We start from the raw sequence: 19,837 nt of genomic DNA, 5'->3' as shown, positions 1-19,837 counted from the left end.
AGGGATTAGATCTCATTTGGACCTAAGCACCATTTACATGGCAAGACTTGGATGGAAGTTGAGCCAAGGCCCAAATAACCTTGCCCAAAAATGCATAAACTCAAAATATATCTCCTCGGACAACGCTGTACCTTTCAAAAATGGGTCGAAAATATGGAAAAGCCTTGCACTAGGTTGGGACCTCCTTTATGATAATAAAATCTGGAATATAGGGGATGGTGAAAAAATTTCAGTTTGGGAAGACAATTGGTTGGGAATAGGGAGCCTACGCTCACTAATTGAGGGCCCGCTACAAAAATTGGACCAAACGCAAAGAGTGTGTGAGTTGTGGAATAACAACACATGGAACCTAAATCTTTTATCCTCCCCTCTTCCCGATTTCATTGCCTACCGTATACTCGACACTCCAATCCCTCCCGTGAGTCTTCGAAAACCCGATCTCCCTCTCTCCATTTTCGTTAGTGATAATAAGTTCTCCCTTAAGGAAGCCTATACAATCCTCACAAATCCTAGGAAACCTTCTCAACACTTAGACTGGTTATGGCAAAGTCACACTGCTCCAAAAATTAAAATTTTCCTTTGGTTGGCTTGGTGGGATCGCCTTCCCACAAACGCGCTCCTTAACCAAAGAAAGATAAGCGCGTCCCCTTTGTGCCCATTGTGTTCACACCGCGACGAAAACTCCCTCCATGCGCTTAGAGACTGTAGCGTAGCTTCACAAGTGTGGCAGCGAGCCAACCTTCAGGACCATAATATCACGGAATGGCTTACCCAAAACCTGAAAAGCCACCATCAAATTAACGACATCCCAGCAGGTACTCTCTTCGCGTTCATTTGTTGGGAGATCTGGGTGCAGCGAAATAAGAAAGTTTTTGAAAACACGACCATCCCATCACCGAGCATCACTATCCAAAAAGCTACACGAAATGCATTAGAGTTCATCAAGGCCCACCCACCCTCTAACCATCAGTTACCTTTTCCTCCCTTTGAAAGGATAAACCCACCCCCTTGGTCTCACATCATGGTTGATGCGTCCTTTTCTAGCCTCTCGAACCCAGCGTGTGTTGCTGGATTTATATTTGATAGTTCAGGTCATTGGATCTCGGGCTTTCAGCGTAGAGTTTATGCAAATGACGGTCTTCACGCGGAGCTTTTGGGAATATTGTGTGCGCTCTCGATAGCCAAGGAGCAAGGAATAACTCACTTAAATATCTTCTCGGACTGTTCCAAAGCAATTACGTTAATGGCACAAACTAACCACTCACCTCACATGCTTGATCACATTCTTATGCTATGCAGGGATCACAGCCAATATTTCCAGCAAATGAAGATCCAATACTGCCCAAGGACGTACAATGCCATCGCGGATAAACTAGCCAAGGAAGGAAGAAAAGATGTTTTAGATATTAATGTAACTAGGCTTATCCCCACCCCCCTAGTTATATTTTGCACCTATGGGCAGACTTTGTAACAAGGCTTAGGCCATAAACTCGTTTTATTTAATGTAATGCATCCGTAGTTCACCAAAAAAAATATACTGAAACCATGGGGTGATAAGTTGAAATTATCCAAATCTAAAGACACCAAAATGAAAATCTTCCTAGATTATATATATATAAACAAAACAAGTGCATCCAAATACTCGCAAATGACCCATGCAATCTGCCTCAACTCTTGACTCTCTACTCACAATGTATTTGTTATTTTTAACGTGCTCACTTGTTGTTAGTTGGCCAGCTCAAATATCCCTACCAAGCCCTGATATATTCCTATATATCTTTATTTAACATTTTTAATACTACATCATGTATAATACTCCTTCTGTAATTTAATATGATCACAGAGGAAATAAGAAGTCGAGTGGATAATCTTTCATATACATGTATTAATTTAATTAGAAGTTAGAACATAATTTACTTTTCATGCTCTACTATATTATCTCATCTCCTACATATCTCTTCTTTTCATACTTTTGCTAACTTAACAAGTGCAATTTGATCCACGTTTCAAAATGATGAAAAAAGCTTCCAACACAAAAATATTCGGGTCATTTGGCTTATTCGCGGCTGCAGAAACTCTAGACTACATTTTGATGCTTCTGGGAAGCATTGGGGCATGTATTCATGGTGCTGCGCCTCCTGTGTTCTTTGTGCTAGTTGGCCAAATGATTGATTCCTTGGGAAGTTTATCATCAGATCATCATTTGTTGTCCACCAGTATGTCAAAGGTATCTCTTCTGTCATGAAAACTACCTCGGTTGCAACACTTGGTTTTTAATTGTCTAACTAGTATTTTGGCCTGGACGATGCCCGGGTAAGTTACAATTATTAAATATATTATTATTCATAATTGATTCTATTAGTTTTTTTTTTTAATATTTTGTCTAGTACTGTGAAATTGAAAAATGGACGTTATGGCATGATAAATTATTTTTAAAAAACTTCTATAGAATTGGGATAAAAATAACAATTTCAATGAAATTTGAATAAGAGAATGTTATTACTTAATAAAAGGGTTAAAGATCAAAAAACTTGTCTACATGTTTTTATAATTACATATAATTATAAGACTTTATTATGTTCTACTTTGAAATAATAAGCATTGCAATTGTAATCAACTAATGGTTAAACTCTCACCTTTCATCTCAAAGATCATTTTTTTGAATTCTAGTATTTACAAACTATTAATATTTTTGATTGAGATTAAAAACATTTTTATTTGAAGCTTAAAAAGAATGTCACGTGACACCGTTCCTTCAATAGGAACTAGTCTTATATGCACGCGATGTGTGCAAAAACATATAAAATTCTTCATATATAACAATAATAGAGATACGACGATCTTATTTATTTTTTGTAAATTAAAGTAGGTAGTTAGCTGTTAGCCTTTTTTTTTTCTTTTTCTAAATTTAATTTTTTGGTATTCCCCATGTGTTGTCAATTTGTCATACATAATAGAGATTTTGTATTGGTTTTGTAATTTTGTTGGTAGTTGAAGGTATTTAGGTAATTAAGGGTGGACACCAAAAGGTCAGAAGTTCACATATAGAATAGAGGTAATAGAGATTTTGTATTGGTTTTGTAATATTTGTTGGTAGTTTGAGATAGCTAGGTAATTAAAGATGGCACTAAAAAGTCAGGAATTCACATATAGAATAGAGGTGCGTTTTAATATATTTGTATAAATTTAAATTATTTATATAAAAAAATGAACCTATTTTTATTCTAATAAAATGAAGGTATTCTCATACTTATCCATTCCGGTTTATTTTCTAATTTCTATGCAACTAATATATATCCTACGCCGACAAATTATATTCTTGTTCGAATTTACCTACTAAAGTTTGAGTCCGTTTTTGGAGAGACAGTCTCACGTTAATATTAACGTGAGACCACTGATGTCATGCTAACATCACGCGTGTGCATCAAACCAGCAGTAGAATTAGTTAAACACTTGCACCTATTAGTTATGCTACCCTTATATTGCTTCTGGATGAGTTAGTTAAACGCTGAAGTATATTAGTTAAGCGCTGGAGTATATTAGTTAAACACTGGAATATATTATTTATATCATATATTCCAGATTATAATGTATTTTATTAACCCTAACTTCAGTATCCCACATAAACATTCTCTCTTTCTTCTCTAATCCATCGAAACGCCCTAAAACCTGTATTGTTTTCCTCCTCCATTCTCTGTATACAACCTACATTGTATGTTTAATTTGGATGTAATTAAGTAAAATATTTGAGCACGAGTTTGCAACGACAATGTCCATAAACACTTACTTCGTTTCTTCACCTAATAAGATGTTTATCATGTTAGAAGTGAAAGAAGAGTTTGATGCATATTTATCACAAAGGGTAATATATACTGCCCATTGTTAGATGATAACTTGCACTTACAAAAAATTTGAAGAAGCAGATCAGATCACTTTTGGTACCGAAAACTTAACTTTTGCATTTGAAAGTCTAACTTTTTATTTGAAAATCATAACTAATACCTAAATGTTATTAGTTAATAATTTATTCGTAATAGTTAATTAAATAATATGAAGTAATAGTTATGTTGTTAGGATTGTTGTATTTTCATGCCTTGAGAATCATGCACATGCGTTCAATCACAAAAATACTGCATAAGTATATGTTCAAAAGGTGGATTAGATATGTAAAGAGGAAAGGGTGGAAAAGAGCAATGAATACATAAACCAATATAACCCCATGTCGATATGAAAACGCGAGCAAATTAGTTCTATAATCTCATTCTCAAAAGTCAAGATAATGAAGATGCAAGAAAGACACTCCAAGAAGTCTACGAAAATACTACTGCAATTATAAACAAAGTCTTAACTACAAAACCTATCGTAGAAGAACGATGCTCATCAAGTACAATTGGTTATTTTATACTCGTATGGTTCAAAAACAAAAAGAGGAAGTTCAAAAAAGAAAAGTCATTTTGAGAAGACTGAAAAAATAAATTCCAAGAACCAAACTGAATTAGTACAATAACTACTCCAAATGCTGGATTATTTTAAGTTATTTTTTCAGGTTGTCTTTTGTATTTGACATTTTAGATTTGTAAAAAAGTTGTTTCTTCGTTTATATTAGAAACCAAAATAATGCTCAATTAATCTTAACTAATTACAAAACAACGCTAACTAATGTATTGAATATGTTAACTAAAAAACAATGAAAGTCTACAATAAAGATTACCAGCTCTAAACTATTATGCTGAAATACTTAACTAATTCGCCAAAAAATATTAACTAATTCACCAAAATATTATCGTGAGAATTTGTGAGACGTGACCTGTTTTCTAAAAATATATATCTCTTGGGCTGGTCAGGTCTCATGTTAAGATTAACGTGAGACCGTCTTTTTTAGGACTTTATGCTAAAGTTTTTCAAATTACTTTATTGCAGATTTCTCTAGAACTGGTATATCTTGGATTGTTAATGCTTGTATCTTCATGGATCGGTAATTCTCTGGAGTACTGTTTCAACTTAATTATTACTTCATTTATTTTTTAGTTGATTCATTTTCTTTAGGCACAATTGGTAAGAAATTAGTTTACCTTTACATATTTATTTATCAATCGAGTTTGTTTTGTAAGAGACCGTCTACTTTTAAATTAAAATTAGGCAATGGCAAGCCCAATATTAAAAAGAAAATTAGCCCATAGTGACTAGGTTAATTTCTTTCGGTGACTAGTTTAATCCATTTAGTGACTAGGTCTACATTTATATTAAAATTAGACTGTCTCTTTTAATAATTTTTGTTATCAATAAGTAAAAATTACAAAAAAGTTAGATATTTGGAAAACACTTCATTCGGTTTTTGATAATTGTAACATGTAGAGGTTGAACATTTTGTAAAGAGATAGGAGAGATAAAAAAGGGATCCATGTGATAAAGAGAGATAGAGGAAAAACATAGTCAAAAATAGTAATGTTGCAAGCTTGCAATTAATATGAAACTTCCAAATAAGAGAAATGTTGCATTAATGAAAGAATAGAAAAAGTATACATTGAGAGAATCTAACAAGATCCACATCCGAGTAAAAAAAAAAAAAAGATTCACATGACTATGGCTATGTTTAGTTCACCTGAAATTTTCTGATCTGAACTTATTTTTTCTGATCTGATCTGATTACATGATCTTATCTTTTAGATTTCTCTCAATATATAAGAAAAAATATAGTCATGTGGGGTCTTGTTTGATTCGTCTCAATGAGTACTTTATTAATATTCAATTATCATAATTTTTACTAATATGTAATGAAAGATATAATGATTTTTAAATATAAGCATGATCTGAACTGATCTGATCTGAACTTAATTTTTCTGATCTGATCTGATCTGATTAGATCTGAAATAAGCAAAAATAAGGTAAACTGAACATAGCCTATATTTTTTCTTAACTACGAATTACAAGAAATAATCAATACGGATCATTTAAGAGAGAAGTAAGTATATCAGTTGACCATCATCTGTTTCGAGATGTTTTACTATCTTATCAAATGTGTTTTTTTGCCTCTCAGGTGTTGCAGCCTGGAAGCAGACGGGAGAAAGACAAGCACTATGCTTGCGCTTGAAGTATCTCAACGCAGTTTTGAAAAAGGATATCCATTTTGTTGAGACAGAAGCCCAAAACAAAAGTTTGATCTTCCAGATTTCTAGTGATACAATATTGGTACAGGATGCCATAGGTGATAAGGTTTGTACAATCGTACCTATATATGATCAAACAATCGAGAAACTGCATATAAAGAGTTGTTCTTGCACATATTTAATACGGTGATTTTTTTTTCATATAGTATCCTTTTTAAAATTTTAAGTTACACGATATCGTTACTATCTATCATAGTAATCTTTTTTTAAGTATAATTACTCTTTTTTACATTAGTTTATTATAACGAAATTTTCACTTGTGACATAGTAACTTTTTTTTTCACATAGTCAAACTTTACAACTTAAATCTACTCATCTTTTACATCTTCTACTCTTTTTTTAATATAATAATGACTTCTTTTTTTATAAATTATATAAATTGACATTAAATCCATACTAATTTAGTATGGATCAAGTCCATATGAGTTTTTTACAATATAATGTTGATACAAGAGCTTGCTTTTAAGAAATTTTGGTAATAAAAATTACGTTATATTTCCTAAAAGCTATCCTTAACTCCAACCCACTCCCAAACAATCATTCAATCCTTGACACGTAGTAGAAGATGGAAGCAATAATAACTTAATCGGAAGAAGTATGTAATAGTAAAAATTTCATTTGTGATGTTGTACATAAAGTTCAATGTCAATGTCTATGGTATGTAGAGAGGACCATTAGTGGGGGCAGACGGGTTGATTGGGCGGCGGGTTGAAATTTTATGGTCCAGAACTTGAACGTTAAATTCACGGTTTGGGTGGGCTGGTGCACGGGCTGAAATTTTTTTAGCACATACCAGTTTGTTATCAGTTTTCATGGCTCGGGAAGCGGTTATGACTATTCGTGGGCCTAGCGGGCCGGCATAAGAATTTTTTTAAAAGTTATATAATCATTTATTATTGTTACATAAAACCTTTAATATTGCGTTAGGAGCTCCCCACGTGCGGAGGGTCTCCTAACTTCCTTTTTTCTTACCTTTATAAAAAAATTAAATAAAAATAAAAACCTTTAATATTAATTAAAATATATACAATTATCAATATTTATGAATAATTTCATTATTTTTGAATATGATTGAATTATAATACTTCCTCCGTTTTCTTTTAGATGTTACACTTTTCAAATTACGGACTCCTTGGTAAATTTTGGAGAGGAGAGAGATAAAGAGAAAGAAAACAAAAGGGTCCCATGTGAACATGTGATAGGAGGGCGATAGAGAGAAGATATTACCTAAAATAAAAGTGTAACATCTAATTTGAAATTTCTTAAAATAGAAAGTGTAACATCTAAAAACAACGGAGGAAGTACATGCAATTTGATTAAAATATATACAATTTGATTGAATAATTACTTGTTGGGTTACGCTGATCCAGTTCATGGGCTGGGCTAGACCAGCTTTCATGGACCGGCTGAGCGGTTTTAGTAGCGGATTTTCGTGGGTTGGGCTCAAAAATTAGACCCATGATCCATCCACCAATTTCACCATTCGATCGAGTTGGGCTGGATAGGGTTTTTTTCGAGCTCAGCCTACACGGCCCAAGAGGTGAGCTGAACCTGCACTGTTGGCCATCTTAATGGTATGTTATTCTTGCCTATCCCAAACACAATATTAATTTATTAATTTATTATCATTAGTAACATTACTCTCATATATCAAACTGACCGTTGCTACGAATTTATACCAAAGTAGTGCCCAAATTAGTGGAATATTAGGTCTAAGCATTAATTAGTTGGTGGGTCTTAGTAAATTAAATTAGCAGTGGTACATGATTTCATTTATCTCTACTTCGTTTTTTTATCTATATAAACTATGAAAACAATACAAAGTATAAAGGAGCGAGAGATTCGAAACTGTGATCCATCATTCACAACACCTCAATCTTAACCACTAAGCCAAGACATCATTGGTCCCTATATCTACTCAGTGATACAAAACAATTGTTACTCTTTAACTTTCTTTTATGGCTAAGAAAAAGGGGACAAGAAAAAGAAAATGGTTTGTTGTGACTTGTGAACATCTCTTTAATGGTATTATATTAGAATTTATACAATCCTTTCTTCAAAATTTGCAGGTCGGGCATTGTGTTCGTTATCTATCGCAATCCATAGTTGGTATGATTATAGGCTTCATGTTGGTATGGCAGCTTACCCTTGTCACTGTGGCTATTATTCCTTTGATGGTCGTCGCAGGAGCTTACACTGTAATTTTGTCCAACCTATCACAAAAGGCTGAAGCTGCTTATGCTGAATCTGGAAAGGTTGCCGAAGAGGTAATTTTCGTAACATCTATGCTAATTTCTATTATACTTCTAAGTCAAGGGAGAAGGTGTGGTGTCTCCTTTTGAAATGACTAGAATACCCTCCAGTAAATTATAACATTTTCTTTTTATAAAAAATTAAAAAAAGAAAAATGAAAATCAATGCAACATATCATATGAATAAGTCAAAATTGGAATATACAATCACCATCATTAATAACTTGGCAAAATAGATTAAAACAATCCATTCACGAAATTAGTTAGAATCTTCAATCAAAAAAAAGTTAGCGATATATTCGGTTAACATGATACTTCGTATTACAAAGTTCAAACAATATGATTTATTAACCATTACAATCGTTAAAAAACTATACTAAAGTCGCTGACAATAAATTATTAAATCATTGACCAACTTTGTCAGTAGCGGTATTGAACAGTTAAAAGTCGGTCACCTCCTATTTAAAAATTTAAAGATAACATCTACAAAAGAATATCAATAGTTTAAATTACTACCAAAATAATTTTAGATTATACAAAATATGTTCATTTGGTACATAAGACTGTTGACGCACGCATCGCGAGCATATACAACTATTTTTAAATAAGCGATGGTACAATTTTGCTTAGGTTTTAGGTTTAACTAGTTATTAGGCCCGGGCTATGCCCCGAATAAGAAAAAATTTCATTTATTAATATAATACTTTATAATAGTAAAACTAAATACAACTTAGCCTAATGATTAAAACTTTAGTTTATGTACTTGAGGTCTCGGGATCAAACCTTATACTACGCAATTTCTATTTTTTTTTATTGTACATGGATTACATAAACTAAAACTCCTTAGGGAGAGCGCCACGTGGCACAGTTTCTTGTTTATGTACGCCTTTTAATATATTTGTATAGATGTGTTTGTGTAAGTGTTATTACTGTCAAAGGAGAAGTATATATACATCCTACATAAAGAGTTTAGGCCCACACTATACACGAGAGCATAAATAACAACATAAGCCTATGAAGATACATAAGTGTATATATTAACATGATCCAATAAGTTTACATCATACACCGGGGTATATTATATGCTCTAAGTCTACCCAATGTTGAGCAATCAAGCAAAATGGGTAAGACCCATATAAACAAACAAAAATTACATGTATGTGCATCATGCGTTCATGCACATGGTACATACATGTATGGCGGATTTTTTATGGTAGCAACTCTAAGAAATACAGTTTATATATCTTGCCTTGTTACTGATAGTTCCTAATAAACAGGTTCTTTCACAAATTCGCACAGTTTACGCATTTGGAGGAGAGAGGAGAGCAATTCATGCATATGGTAGGTCACTAAAAAAAGCCATCAAACTAGGGAAGAAGAGTGGAATTACAAAAGGAGTTGGTATGGGTTTAACCTTTGCACTATTGTTATGCACCTGGGCTTTACTTCTGTGGTATGCCAGCGTGCTTGTCCGAGATCACAAAACTAATGGAGGCAAAGCATTTGCAACAATTTTCAATGTCATTTTCAGTGGATTGTAAGTCATCAAACTAACATAGTTTTTAATTTATCATAGGACGATTTATGGGAGGTAGAGGAGGTAGCTCAGCGGAGTACCACCCCGTATTTCAAGACTTTGTCCAGGGTTCAAATTTTCATCTCAACAATAAGTTTGGAAATTTATCAGGCTTGTGGTGGGCCTGGTGGCCTTCAACCAATTTATATTGAACTTAATTACCAATGTTACCGATTTTTGTTGAACATCACTTATTTTTTCTGGATTAAACTGACTTCGCCGAACTAAATTAGTTCTATTGAAACTTATTTTTGAATGGTGATGAATTGAATAGTTCTAACAAAGCGAGACCTAACGAGTTTTAAGAAGAACAACACATTTATGAAAGCATCCCAATCTTTAATTTACTTATTATTCCGACAGTTGATCTTGTAAGAGACTATCCAATTTTAACTTAAAATTAGGCACGGTCCGAACCCAATATTAAGAGGAGAACATGTCACCTTTTAAAATATAGTGACTAGTTTAATCTATTTACGGACCAGGTTAATTTATTTTGTGACCAGTTTAATCTATTCAGTAATGACATCATCCATTCATGGACTAGTTGAATTAATCCATTTAGTGACTAGTTTAATCTGTTCGGTAAAACTACCAAATTATTTTTTTTGAAATTATCTGTTGTAGTTCGATAATCAAGAGAAAAAAGGAGAAAAAGGGATGACTAGAATAGTGTTAGGTTAGAGTGAAATGGAATGGGTTTGTTAGAAAAATTCAGTCTTGAGTTCGTCTAATTTTATGTTGAAATTAGACCGCCTATTCTAATAATTTGCTTATTACTCCGAACTAAAAGAAGTTTTTTGTTTTGCAGTGCTCTTGGACATGCGGCTCCAAACCTTGCTGCAATAGCAAAAGGCAGTGCTGCTGCTACGAACATAGTGAGCATGATTTGCACTGATACCGACTCTTCTAAACGACTTGTTGCTGGGATAACATTGCCTACAATAGTTGGGAAACTTGAATTCCGAGACATCTATTTTGCTTATCCCTCACGACCCAACATGATCTTTGATGGTCTAAGTTTCACAGTAGCTGCTTCGAAGACAATTGCTTTTGTTGGTCCAAGTGGTTCAGGAAAAAGCACAATCATCTCTTTGATTCAAAGGTTCTACGATGCTACTTCAGGTACCCAAGTTGCGTTTATTATCGCTAAATCTTTAGAACATGTTTCTCCATTCTGAATAAGTGAAACATTTATCTCAAAAAGTTCTCACATAATAGAGAGAAGTGTTTTCACTTATCACGTCTGTTGCATTTTGTTTGGCATGATCGGTGGGGTAATGGTATCCGTTTATTGAGTATAACTATTTTCACCCGATGGATGGCCTCCTCACCCTATGACGGTAACACATTACGTGACCATTCCATACTTATAGATGTATCTTGTTCAGTTGTTCGTAGTGGAGCGAACAATTGTTCTAGTATTCATTCCCTCTATATGATTATATATTCGCTTTCCATTCTATGAGTTAAACAGAAAGGTTTTGAAATCTGTATTTTTTTGCACGCCAAATAAAAATAAGGTACTATACTTTTGGATGGACATAACATACAAGATCTCCAGTTAAAATGGTTGAGAGAACAGATGGGGTTGGTTAATCAAGAACCAGTTTTATTTGCAACATCGATATTGGAAAACATTTTATACGGAAAAGAAGGTGCAGATATGGATCAAGTTATGGAAGCTGCCAAAGTTGCAAATGCACACTCTTTTATTCAAGATCTACCGCTTGGCTATCATACTCAGGTTAGAGTCTTGTGAACCAGTTTTGAGAATTCATTGATTTTGTGATAAATTATAATCCCATACCTTCAAACAACACAATACCATCATTTGTTGTTGAATGTCTTGAAAATTTGAGTACTTGCACGTTTTTTCAGGTTAACAATTTCATGTGGTAAAACTGTCATTATGGGTATGTTCGGCAACAATAGCTGTGGTAACAGCTTTTAGCTGTTAGTGGTTGGTGTGTAGCCGTTAGCTGTTTAAGTATAGGTATAAGATATTGATGTTCGGTAAAAAAAAGTTGTTAAAGTAGTTGTTTACAAATAATTAACTAAAACTCAAACAAAACTTTAATATATAATTTATGCACCACTAAACGCTACCCCAAAAACTACAAATTGTACCTTTTCATAAACATTACTAAAATACTACTTATAGCACTAAGAGCTACTTACACCACTAACTTGCCAAACACTACTATTTTTCTTAAAAGCTACTTAAAAAGCTTGTGCCGAACACGCCCAATGAATGACAATTCACTTCCTTTCAGGTAGGAGAAGGTGGAGCACAACTTTCAGGGGGTCAAAAGCAAAGAATTGCCATCGCTAGGGCTGTCTTAAGAAATCCAAAAATTTTACTCCTAGATGAGGCTACTAGTGCCCTTGATCTAGAGTCCGAACATATAGTCAAGAATGCCCTTGATATAATTATGTCAAATAGGACAACTATCATGGTTGCTCATAGATTATCCACAATTCAAGATGCTGATCAAATCATTGTCCTAAACAAAGGTAGAGTCGACGAAATTGGGACTCATGTAGAGTTGATGTCACAAGCAGGACAGTATGCGAATTTAGTCAGTTTGCAATTATCAGCAAATGGTGAGAATCAAAGTGCAAAAAGCATTAGTAAGCTATCTATTAACCATGAACAACAAGAAAACTATAATTTAGCTTCTATTAAAGAAGCACAACCGAGAAATGGAAAGGTGGATTCATTGGCGAAAGACCCTGCTCCAACACTGAAGAAATTGGTTAAGCTAAATAAACTTGAATTGCCTTATGCAGTGCTTGGGTCTATAGGTGCAATTCTAACTGGTATACAAGTACCTTTGTTTGCCCTTGGAATTACAAATATGTTGACGACGTTCTATTCTAATTCAAATTCCAAAATCAAGCATGATGTCCAAGTAACTGCGTTTCTATTTCTAGTAGTGGCTGCCATCACAGTTCCTATGTATCTACTGCAAAACTACTTTTTTACAGTTATGGGAGAAAGAATCACTGTTCGTATGCGCTCAGAAATGTTTTCAGGTGTGATCTTGTTATCATCCTTTTACTTTTACTTTCCCAATTTTGTAGTTATAATTCCACCATATATCAGGGTTCAGTGGGTTCAACAAAACCGACAGAATTCTAGATAATAAAGTAAGCTTTATGATGAATATACACATTCGTCATTACTTGAAAATGCTTTGCTAACTGGAACAGATCAAGTTATAGTAACTTCTAACTAATTGATTGTAATTTCCAATCTGGATTAAGATATTGAATATTGATAGAGTATTAAGCTATTCCTGGGACTCCAACCATCAACTTAAGATTTTGGTTGAGTTGGTTCTTTGACATGGTATCAGAGTCATCGTGACATAAAGGTCACAGGTTCAAATCTCATCCACCCCCTCCTTTCTAAGTAGAATATTTAAGCTCAGGTACGAAGGAGGCCTATGTTGAACCCACACTTCAAGCCCAATGGGTTTGAAGTGTGAGGGGGCGTGATAGAGTATTAAACTATTCCTGGGACTCCAACCATCAGCTTAAGCTTTTGGCTGAGTTGGTCCTTCAACCATCAGCTCTAGTACCATGTCAAAGAACCAACTCAACCAAAAGTTTACGCTGATGGTTGGAGTCCCAGGAATAGTTTAATACTCTATCAAATATTATTATACTTATGACCGATTTAGTTGGTTTTCTATTCAACTTCGAACCCATGACCTAAAATTCTTGCATACACCACTGCCATAAACTCCATATGGGGAAATCAAATAGTTTTAAACTCTCTAATGATTGGCTAAGACTGGATTGTTTAAACTTGCAGCTATGATTTCTAGTGAACCTGGCTGGTTCGACCTAGATGAAAACAGAATCGGCTCACTTGTGTCGAAACTTGCTGCTAATGCAACACTCATTCGTACTGCTCTAGTGGATCGCTTGTCAATCATAGTGCAAAACGCAGCACTAGTCGTTGCTGCATTTGTTATAGCCTTTAAATTTAGTTGGCGCATTGCATCAGTCACCATTGCTATATTTCCATTGTTAATAGGAGCTTCATTAACTGAGGTAACACTTCATCTGTTCAAACAGAAATAATGATTTTCCTTCTAGATTAACTCACTAGTTTTATCTTCTTGTTGTCTATTCTACTTATATTTTGTTCCTCATTTTTTCTTTGTGATGTGAAAAAACCTAGTAACTAATAAATTCGATATCCTTATGACTCTTGCGCAGAAATACTTCCTCAAAGGTTTTGGGGGGAGTTACACAGGAGCTTATTCTCGTGCCAATTCTTTGGCTCGAGAAGCAATAGAAAATATTCGAACAATTGTAGCATTTGGAACCGAAGATCGGATCTCAGCACAGTTCGCGTCAGAATTAAGCAAGCCAATGAAGCAAGCTCTTATATGGGGCCATATATCAGGTGTAGCATATGGCTTCTCGCAGTTCCTTTCCTTTTGTTCATATGCAATCACACTTTGGTATGCTTCGGTGCTCATCAAGCAGGGAGATGACAATTTCGGGGATATAATCACATCTTTTATGGTAGTAATCGTAACTTCATTTGCAATAGGAGAAGCATCTGCTCTTACATCCGAGATCATGAAAGGGTCTGAGGCACTCGAATCAGTATTTACCATTCTCGAGAGGAAAACACTTATCAATACGAGCGATGTTACATCAAAGGTGTTAAACGATATTGAAGGATGCATAGAGTTTAAAGATGTTAGCTTTTATTACCCAACACGACCAAAACTAAGTGTTGTGAATAATCTAAACATAAAGATTTCTTCGGGAAAATGCCTTGCAGTAGTTGGTCAGAGTGGGTCAGGTAAAAGCACATTAATCTCACTTGTTATGAGATTCTATGACCCAACTTTCGGTTCAGTACTTGTTGATGGATTGAACATAAAAAGCTTAAATTTGAAGTCTCTCAGGGAGAGAATAGGCTTAGTTCAGCAAGAGCCTGCATTATTTTCGACCACAATCTACGAGAATATACGTTATGGTAAAGAGGATGCCACAGAAGTAGAGATATTGCAGGCTGCAAAAGTTGCAAATGCTCATGAGTTTATAAGTGGAATGCCTGAAGGGTACTACACACAGGTTGGAGGAAGAGGATGCATGTTATCAGGTGGTCAAAAACAAAGGGTGGCCATAGCTCGCGCCATCCTTCGAGACCCATCAATCCTTCTCCTAGATGAAGCAACAAGTGCACTTGATACTACCTCAGAGAAACTTGTTCAAGAGGCTCTCCACAAGGTAATGCAAGGGCGGACAACAATTTTGGTTGCTCATAGGTTGTCAACCATACGCAGTGCAGACAGTATTGCAGTAATACAAGAAGGGATGGTTATTGAAATTGGGAGCCATGAAGAGCTTCTTAGCATCCCTCAAAGTATATATGGTCAATTAATTTGCTTAGAGGAAGCAAATGAGTAGGTGTATTAGATCAATTGAACTTTACAACATTACATGTTCATTATAAGAAAAATCTTGAAACCTTCAAGAAGAGGTCAAGTTATTGTATACGACAGTTTTGCAGCTATGCACTTAGGAGTCAGGACCACATATTATGTCGTGTAACTTTAAGGCTCTTAATAAAGGTGCAATCACATCGACCATAGTCCAAAGTCCAATTTCAACTTGTTAAATGTGATGGGACTCAAAGATAAAAGTTCCAGTGGATTTTCAGTCTTATTATTTTAGTCCATATTATATTTGGACCGGATGTCGATGAAATCATTTCTTCGTTCCAAAATCCAGACTTGAATACTAAGTTTTGAAAACATATATGAAAGTATAAATTGTTCCGGATTTGAAATTCTTTGAAATTTGGTTTTTAAGGGTAATAAATATTTTCTCTGTTTCTTTTTACTTGCAACGATTTGACTTTCATGCTTGCCAATGTATACTTTTGACCATCAATAAGTTTAAAAACTGATTGATGTGTCGTATTTTTATATAGGTTTTAGTTGCATTTAGATTGCATTCTAGGAGCATTTAGGTGCATTGTAGTTCATAATTGCATGCTTTTACTTAATTTGCGAAACATTACTCCTCTTGTGCGTTTTTGGTAATCTTTGATGAATTTCAGGTACCGAGAACATAATTGGAGCATTATTGGACAAGCTTGAGTATTTAGGAGCAATTGGAAGCAAGCTACATTGATAAGGATCATTTTGGATGTATTTGAATGCAAATTAGAGCTAAGTTGGAGTTGAGATTCATTGATAGAATTGTGGAAATCGAGTCATGTTCACTCTTTTATCCATAACTTCTGACTTGATCCTGATATTGGTCTGATTTCAGTGGCGTTGGAAAGTAGGCTTGAATATCTTTCCAACGTTAGGTCGCACGACCCAAGGCGAGTTGTATTTTGAGAGATATGGGCTTCGAAAGTTGGCCCAATCTGCCAGAAACTTCTTACGCGCACGCGACTTTAATGATTTCGGCCATTTAGTGATTTATTTGGCTTCCTTATCTTGTAATTTTGTTCCCTACTAGTTTTAGGAGTTAGAACTCTATATTAGAGGGTTTTTTAATTAGAATAGGACATCTAATTATTCACTTTTCAATATCACGTTATTTTCCTCTATAGTTTTATGCCCTGATTTATTTTCTACTGCTACTTTGGAGATTCAAGATTCAAGCTTTCATATTCATCTTCAATTCAATCAAGTTTTATTCTCTCATCTTCTCTTTATTATCATTTTAATAATGTTTTCTATTATGTTTATTGTTCTTTTTGCCATGATTAGTGAGTAGTATTTTTATCTAGGATTGAGTTGAGCCCTAGTATGGATTGATCATGTAAATTCTTCTCTAATTCCCATGTTATTGAATTATATGTTTACGGTTTGACAAGATTATTGTTATTGTCAATTGTGCATCTTGATTTTAGCCCTAGTTTTATTTCATCAATGAAAGTTGGAGTTGGAATTAGGAATATTTGTTCGATGCTAAATTGTTATTTTATTAATTGAGTTCATCAACGAAAGTTGGGTCTTAATTTAGATAATCTTGTTATTGATTCGAATTCTCCCATGAAAATAGGTGAGAGCTAGAATTGGGAATTATTTGACATTGGTTCTTAATGCTTCTAATTATGTGTGTAAGCCATGAAAATAGGAGACATGCATATTAGTTAGGCCTTTTGCTATCACGAAAGTGAGTTCTAGGTATTGAGGAATGATCAAGTATTTAGTTTCGGTTCGCAGCTGTGCTTTATTACAGAGTCATAAGGGAATGCCAATCTCATCTAAGCTATAATTGAATAACTAGGATGTGAGTTGTGGCTTGATCAATCCACATAGTGGTGATGCTTAATCTTAGTGTTTTAATTATCATATTCATATAGTTTGTCATATATCGTCATTAGTTTAGCCTTTAGTTTATAGACTATTCATCATTCCTGGATTGTGTAACTATTTTATAATCTAAAATCAAGTAGTGGTTAATCTTGCACCTCCCTGAGTTCGACCCGTATGTGCTATGACACCGTACACTTGCAGAAAAACACTAACACTGATAAATAAAAATTATAAAAATTATACATTTGGAAAATATACATTCAGACGAATATAACAATATCCTACATGAATATGTTTTCCCTTAACTATAAATCACCAAACGTAAACTAAGTAGACTTGGTGAATAGTGTAAAAGTCAAACCGTTGCATGTAAAAAGAAACAGAGGAAGTATATGAACATCATAAGTGTTTGAATAATAAGTTGATGTGTTATTGATATTGATAGTGTAGGGGAGGTGGGGAGGGTGAGGAGGTAGGGGAAGGTGGGGAGGCAGGAGGAGTAAGAGGAAGGTTATTGGGGGTAGGTGGGTTGGGAAGGGGAACATGAGGGGAAGTGGGTGCAGCTGGGGAGGAAACGAGAGAGAGATGGAAAGTGCACCATTCTTCAGCAGTGATAGGTGCATGAGAGGAAGATGGTGACTGTAGTTTGGGTAGGGAAAAATTATTTCAATTTACCATGCCTATAAGTGTAAACTTCGGAAGTGGAAGGGTCCAAACAATAGAAGACACTTTGAGTGGGGGAGTAAGCAATGAAAATGCATGGGGTATAGCGAGGTTTCATTTTGTGAGAAGTGTAAGGACAAAGCCATGGGTAGCATAAATAATCAAATCTCCGAAATTTGATGTAATTTGATTTTTTAAACAGAGCTTGGAATGGAGACTGGTGGTGAAGAGTAACTCAGTAAGTGTAGGAAGATGGTTTATGAGATATGTGGTAGTTGTGAAGGCGTAGGGCCAAAATGTGAGGAGTTGGGCATGTGAAAGAAGAGTAAAACCAGTTTCGACGGTGGCGACGTTCTGCATAGCTAATATGTTCATGGGTATAGGGAAGAGAGATGAGATGAGAGATCCCATTTTCAAGAAGTGTAGGAGTGAGTTTGAGATGTTTGCTATCATTATCAAAAAATAGTTGAATGATAGGTTTATTAAAGAGTTTTTCTACGAGAGCACGGAAGCGATAAAAGGTGGAGGCAGTGTCAGATTTGCGTTTAAGAGTCTATAACCATATATATTTGGTGTAGCAGTCGACAAAAACAACAAAATAATTGTGACTATCATAAGATAAAAATGGGAGTAATCCAAACATCAGAAAAAATAAGTTCAAGAGGAGCATTAGAAGTGAGAGTAGATTGAGAAAATGGAAGTTTGTGACTCTTATTAATGTTGCAAGAATTATAAGGTGAAATAGATGACATAGGTAAAGAGAGTTGACCACTAATTACTTTGAGAATATTTCGGATGGATGATCGAGACGATGATGCCAATTCGGGGACGAAGTCACAACGTTGGTGTGGAGATATGGAGGAGGGCGCCATTCATAGATGCCATCATTAAGTTGACCTTGAAGGAGAGTGTGATTCGTGGAGAGGTCCTTAACAAAGAAATAGGAGGGTAAGAACTCAACATATGCATTATTATCTTTTCAAAATTCAGAGATAGATAAAATATTTCGAGATATAGTGGGAACGTGTAGAACATCGTTAAATTTAAAGACATGAGAAGAGTGAGAGATAGAGAAAGAACCAATATTAGTGATAAGAAGAGAAAAGTCATCTCCAACTATAAGATCATCAGACCCATCATACGGAGAATGGAGTGAAAGGTTAGTGAGATCATTGGTGATATGACGGGTCGAACCAATATTAGTCATTTTGCTGAAGGAGTAGTTCTTTCTCATAAAAAGTTCACCAAAAAAATGATTAAAGAGTGTGAAGTTGGTATTTCTAAATCTGCCAACACTCCTCTTCTCTTGAATCTTAAAATCTTATCAGATGAAGGTGTATCTACACAAATCCATCTCTCTACAAGGCTTGATATTGCATTTGCAATACAATATCTTAGCCGATTCATACATTGTAACTCCACATATCAAAGCCTTTAATTCACTCATACCTTGATATGTGTTAATCATAAAACTGGACAAGGTATTCTCCTACAAGCTACTGATCATATTACTTACCGTGATTCTGATTGGGTTTCATGTCCTACATATGGAAGATCGGTAACTTGCTATATTCTTTTGCTTGGGAACTCACCTATTAGCTGGAAATCAAATAAACAAGGGATAGTTTCTAAGAGTTTCTCAGAAGCAGAATATAGGACTATGACCCATGCAGCTAGTGAAGTAACATGGATGGTCAGACTTCTTAATGAACTAGGTGTACTTAATCTTACACCTGATATCCTACATTGTGACAATCAATTAGCTATTTATATAGCTAAAAATCTGGTTTTTCATGAAAGGACCAAACACATTGAATTAAATTGTTATTTTACAAGAGAGGAGGTTCTTGTAGGCTTGCTTCAATT

General features: G+C 34.7%; 1 protein-coding gene across 2 annotated transcripts; it reads left to right on the top strand.

Annotated features, from left to right (window-relative positions):
• The first annotated feature begins 8,009 nt into the window (after positions 1–8,009).
• Positions 8,010–16,618, top strand: LOC104883410 (ABC transporter B family member 13). 2 transcript variants are annotated; one of them, XM_048642567.1, is made up of 8 exons: positions 8,010–8,434; positions 9,697–9,956; positions 10,807–11,120; positions 11,519–11,742; positions 12,272–13,034; positions 13,819–14,060; positions 14,229–15,257; positions 16,093–16,618. In XM_048642567.1, exons 1-8 carry the CDS (start codon positions 8,126–8,128, stop codon positions 16,105–16,107), a joined length of 3,156 nt encoding a protein of 1,051 aa, XP_048498524.1. In that variant the 5' UTR covers positions 8,010–8,125; the 3' UTR covers positions 16,108–16,618. The 2 variants fall into 2 exon arrangements, with proteins under 2 accessions (XP_048498524.1, XP_010666235.2); XM_010667933.3 differs by lacking the exon at positions 16,093–16,618 and having other exon boundaries at positions 14,229–15,526.
• The last annotated feature ends 3,219 nt before the right edge of the window (positions 16,619–19,837 follow it).

Source organism: Beta vulgaris, chromosome 4 (assembly GCF_026745355.1).
Source record: "Beta vulgaris subsp. vulgaris cultivar EL10 chromosome 4, EL10.2, whole genome shotgun sequence".
Lineage (NCBI taxonomy): Eukaryota > Viridiplantae > Streptophyta > Magnoliopsida > Caryophyllales > Amaranthaceae > Beta > Beta vulgaris.
The sequence above is the reverse complement of the archived record's forward strand: the minus strand, read 5'-3'. Positions and strand labels throughout refer to the sequence as shown.

Excerpts from the sequence above, each read along its gene's own strand:
- LOC104883410 (XM_010667933.3), top strand. The coding sequence starts at position 8,126 with ATGGCTAAGAAAAAGGGGACAAGAAAAAGAAAATGGTTTGTTGTGACT. Across the intron at positions 13,035-13,818 it reads GCGCTCAGAAATGTTTTCAG|CTATGATTTCTAGTGAACCT; the intron begins GTGTGATCTTGT and ends TTAAACTTGCAG. Across the intron at positions 14,061-14,228 it reads TAGGAGCTTCATTAACTGAG|AAATACTTCCTCAAAGGTTT; the intron begins GTAACACTTCAT and ends ACTCTTGCGCAG.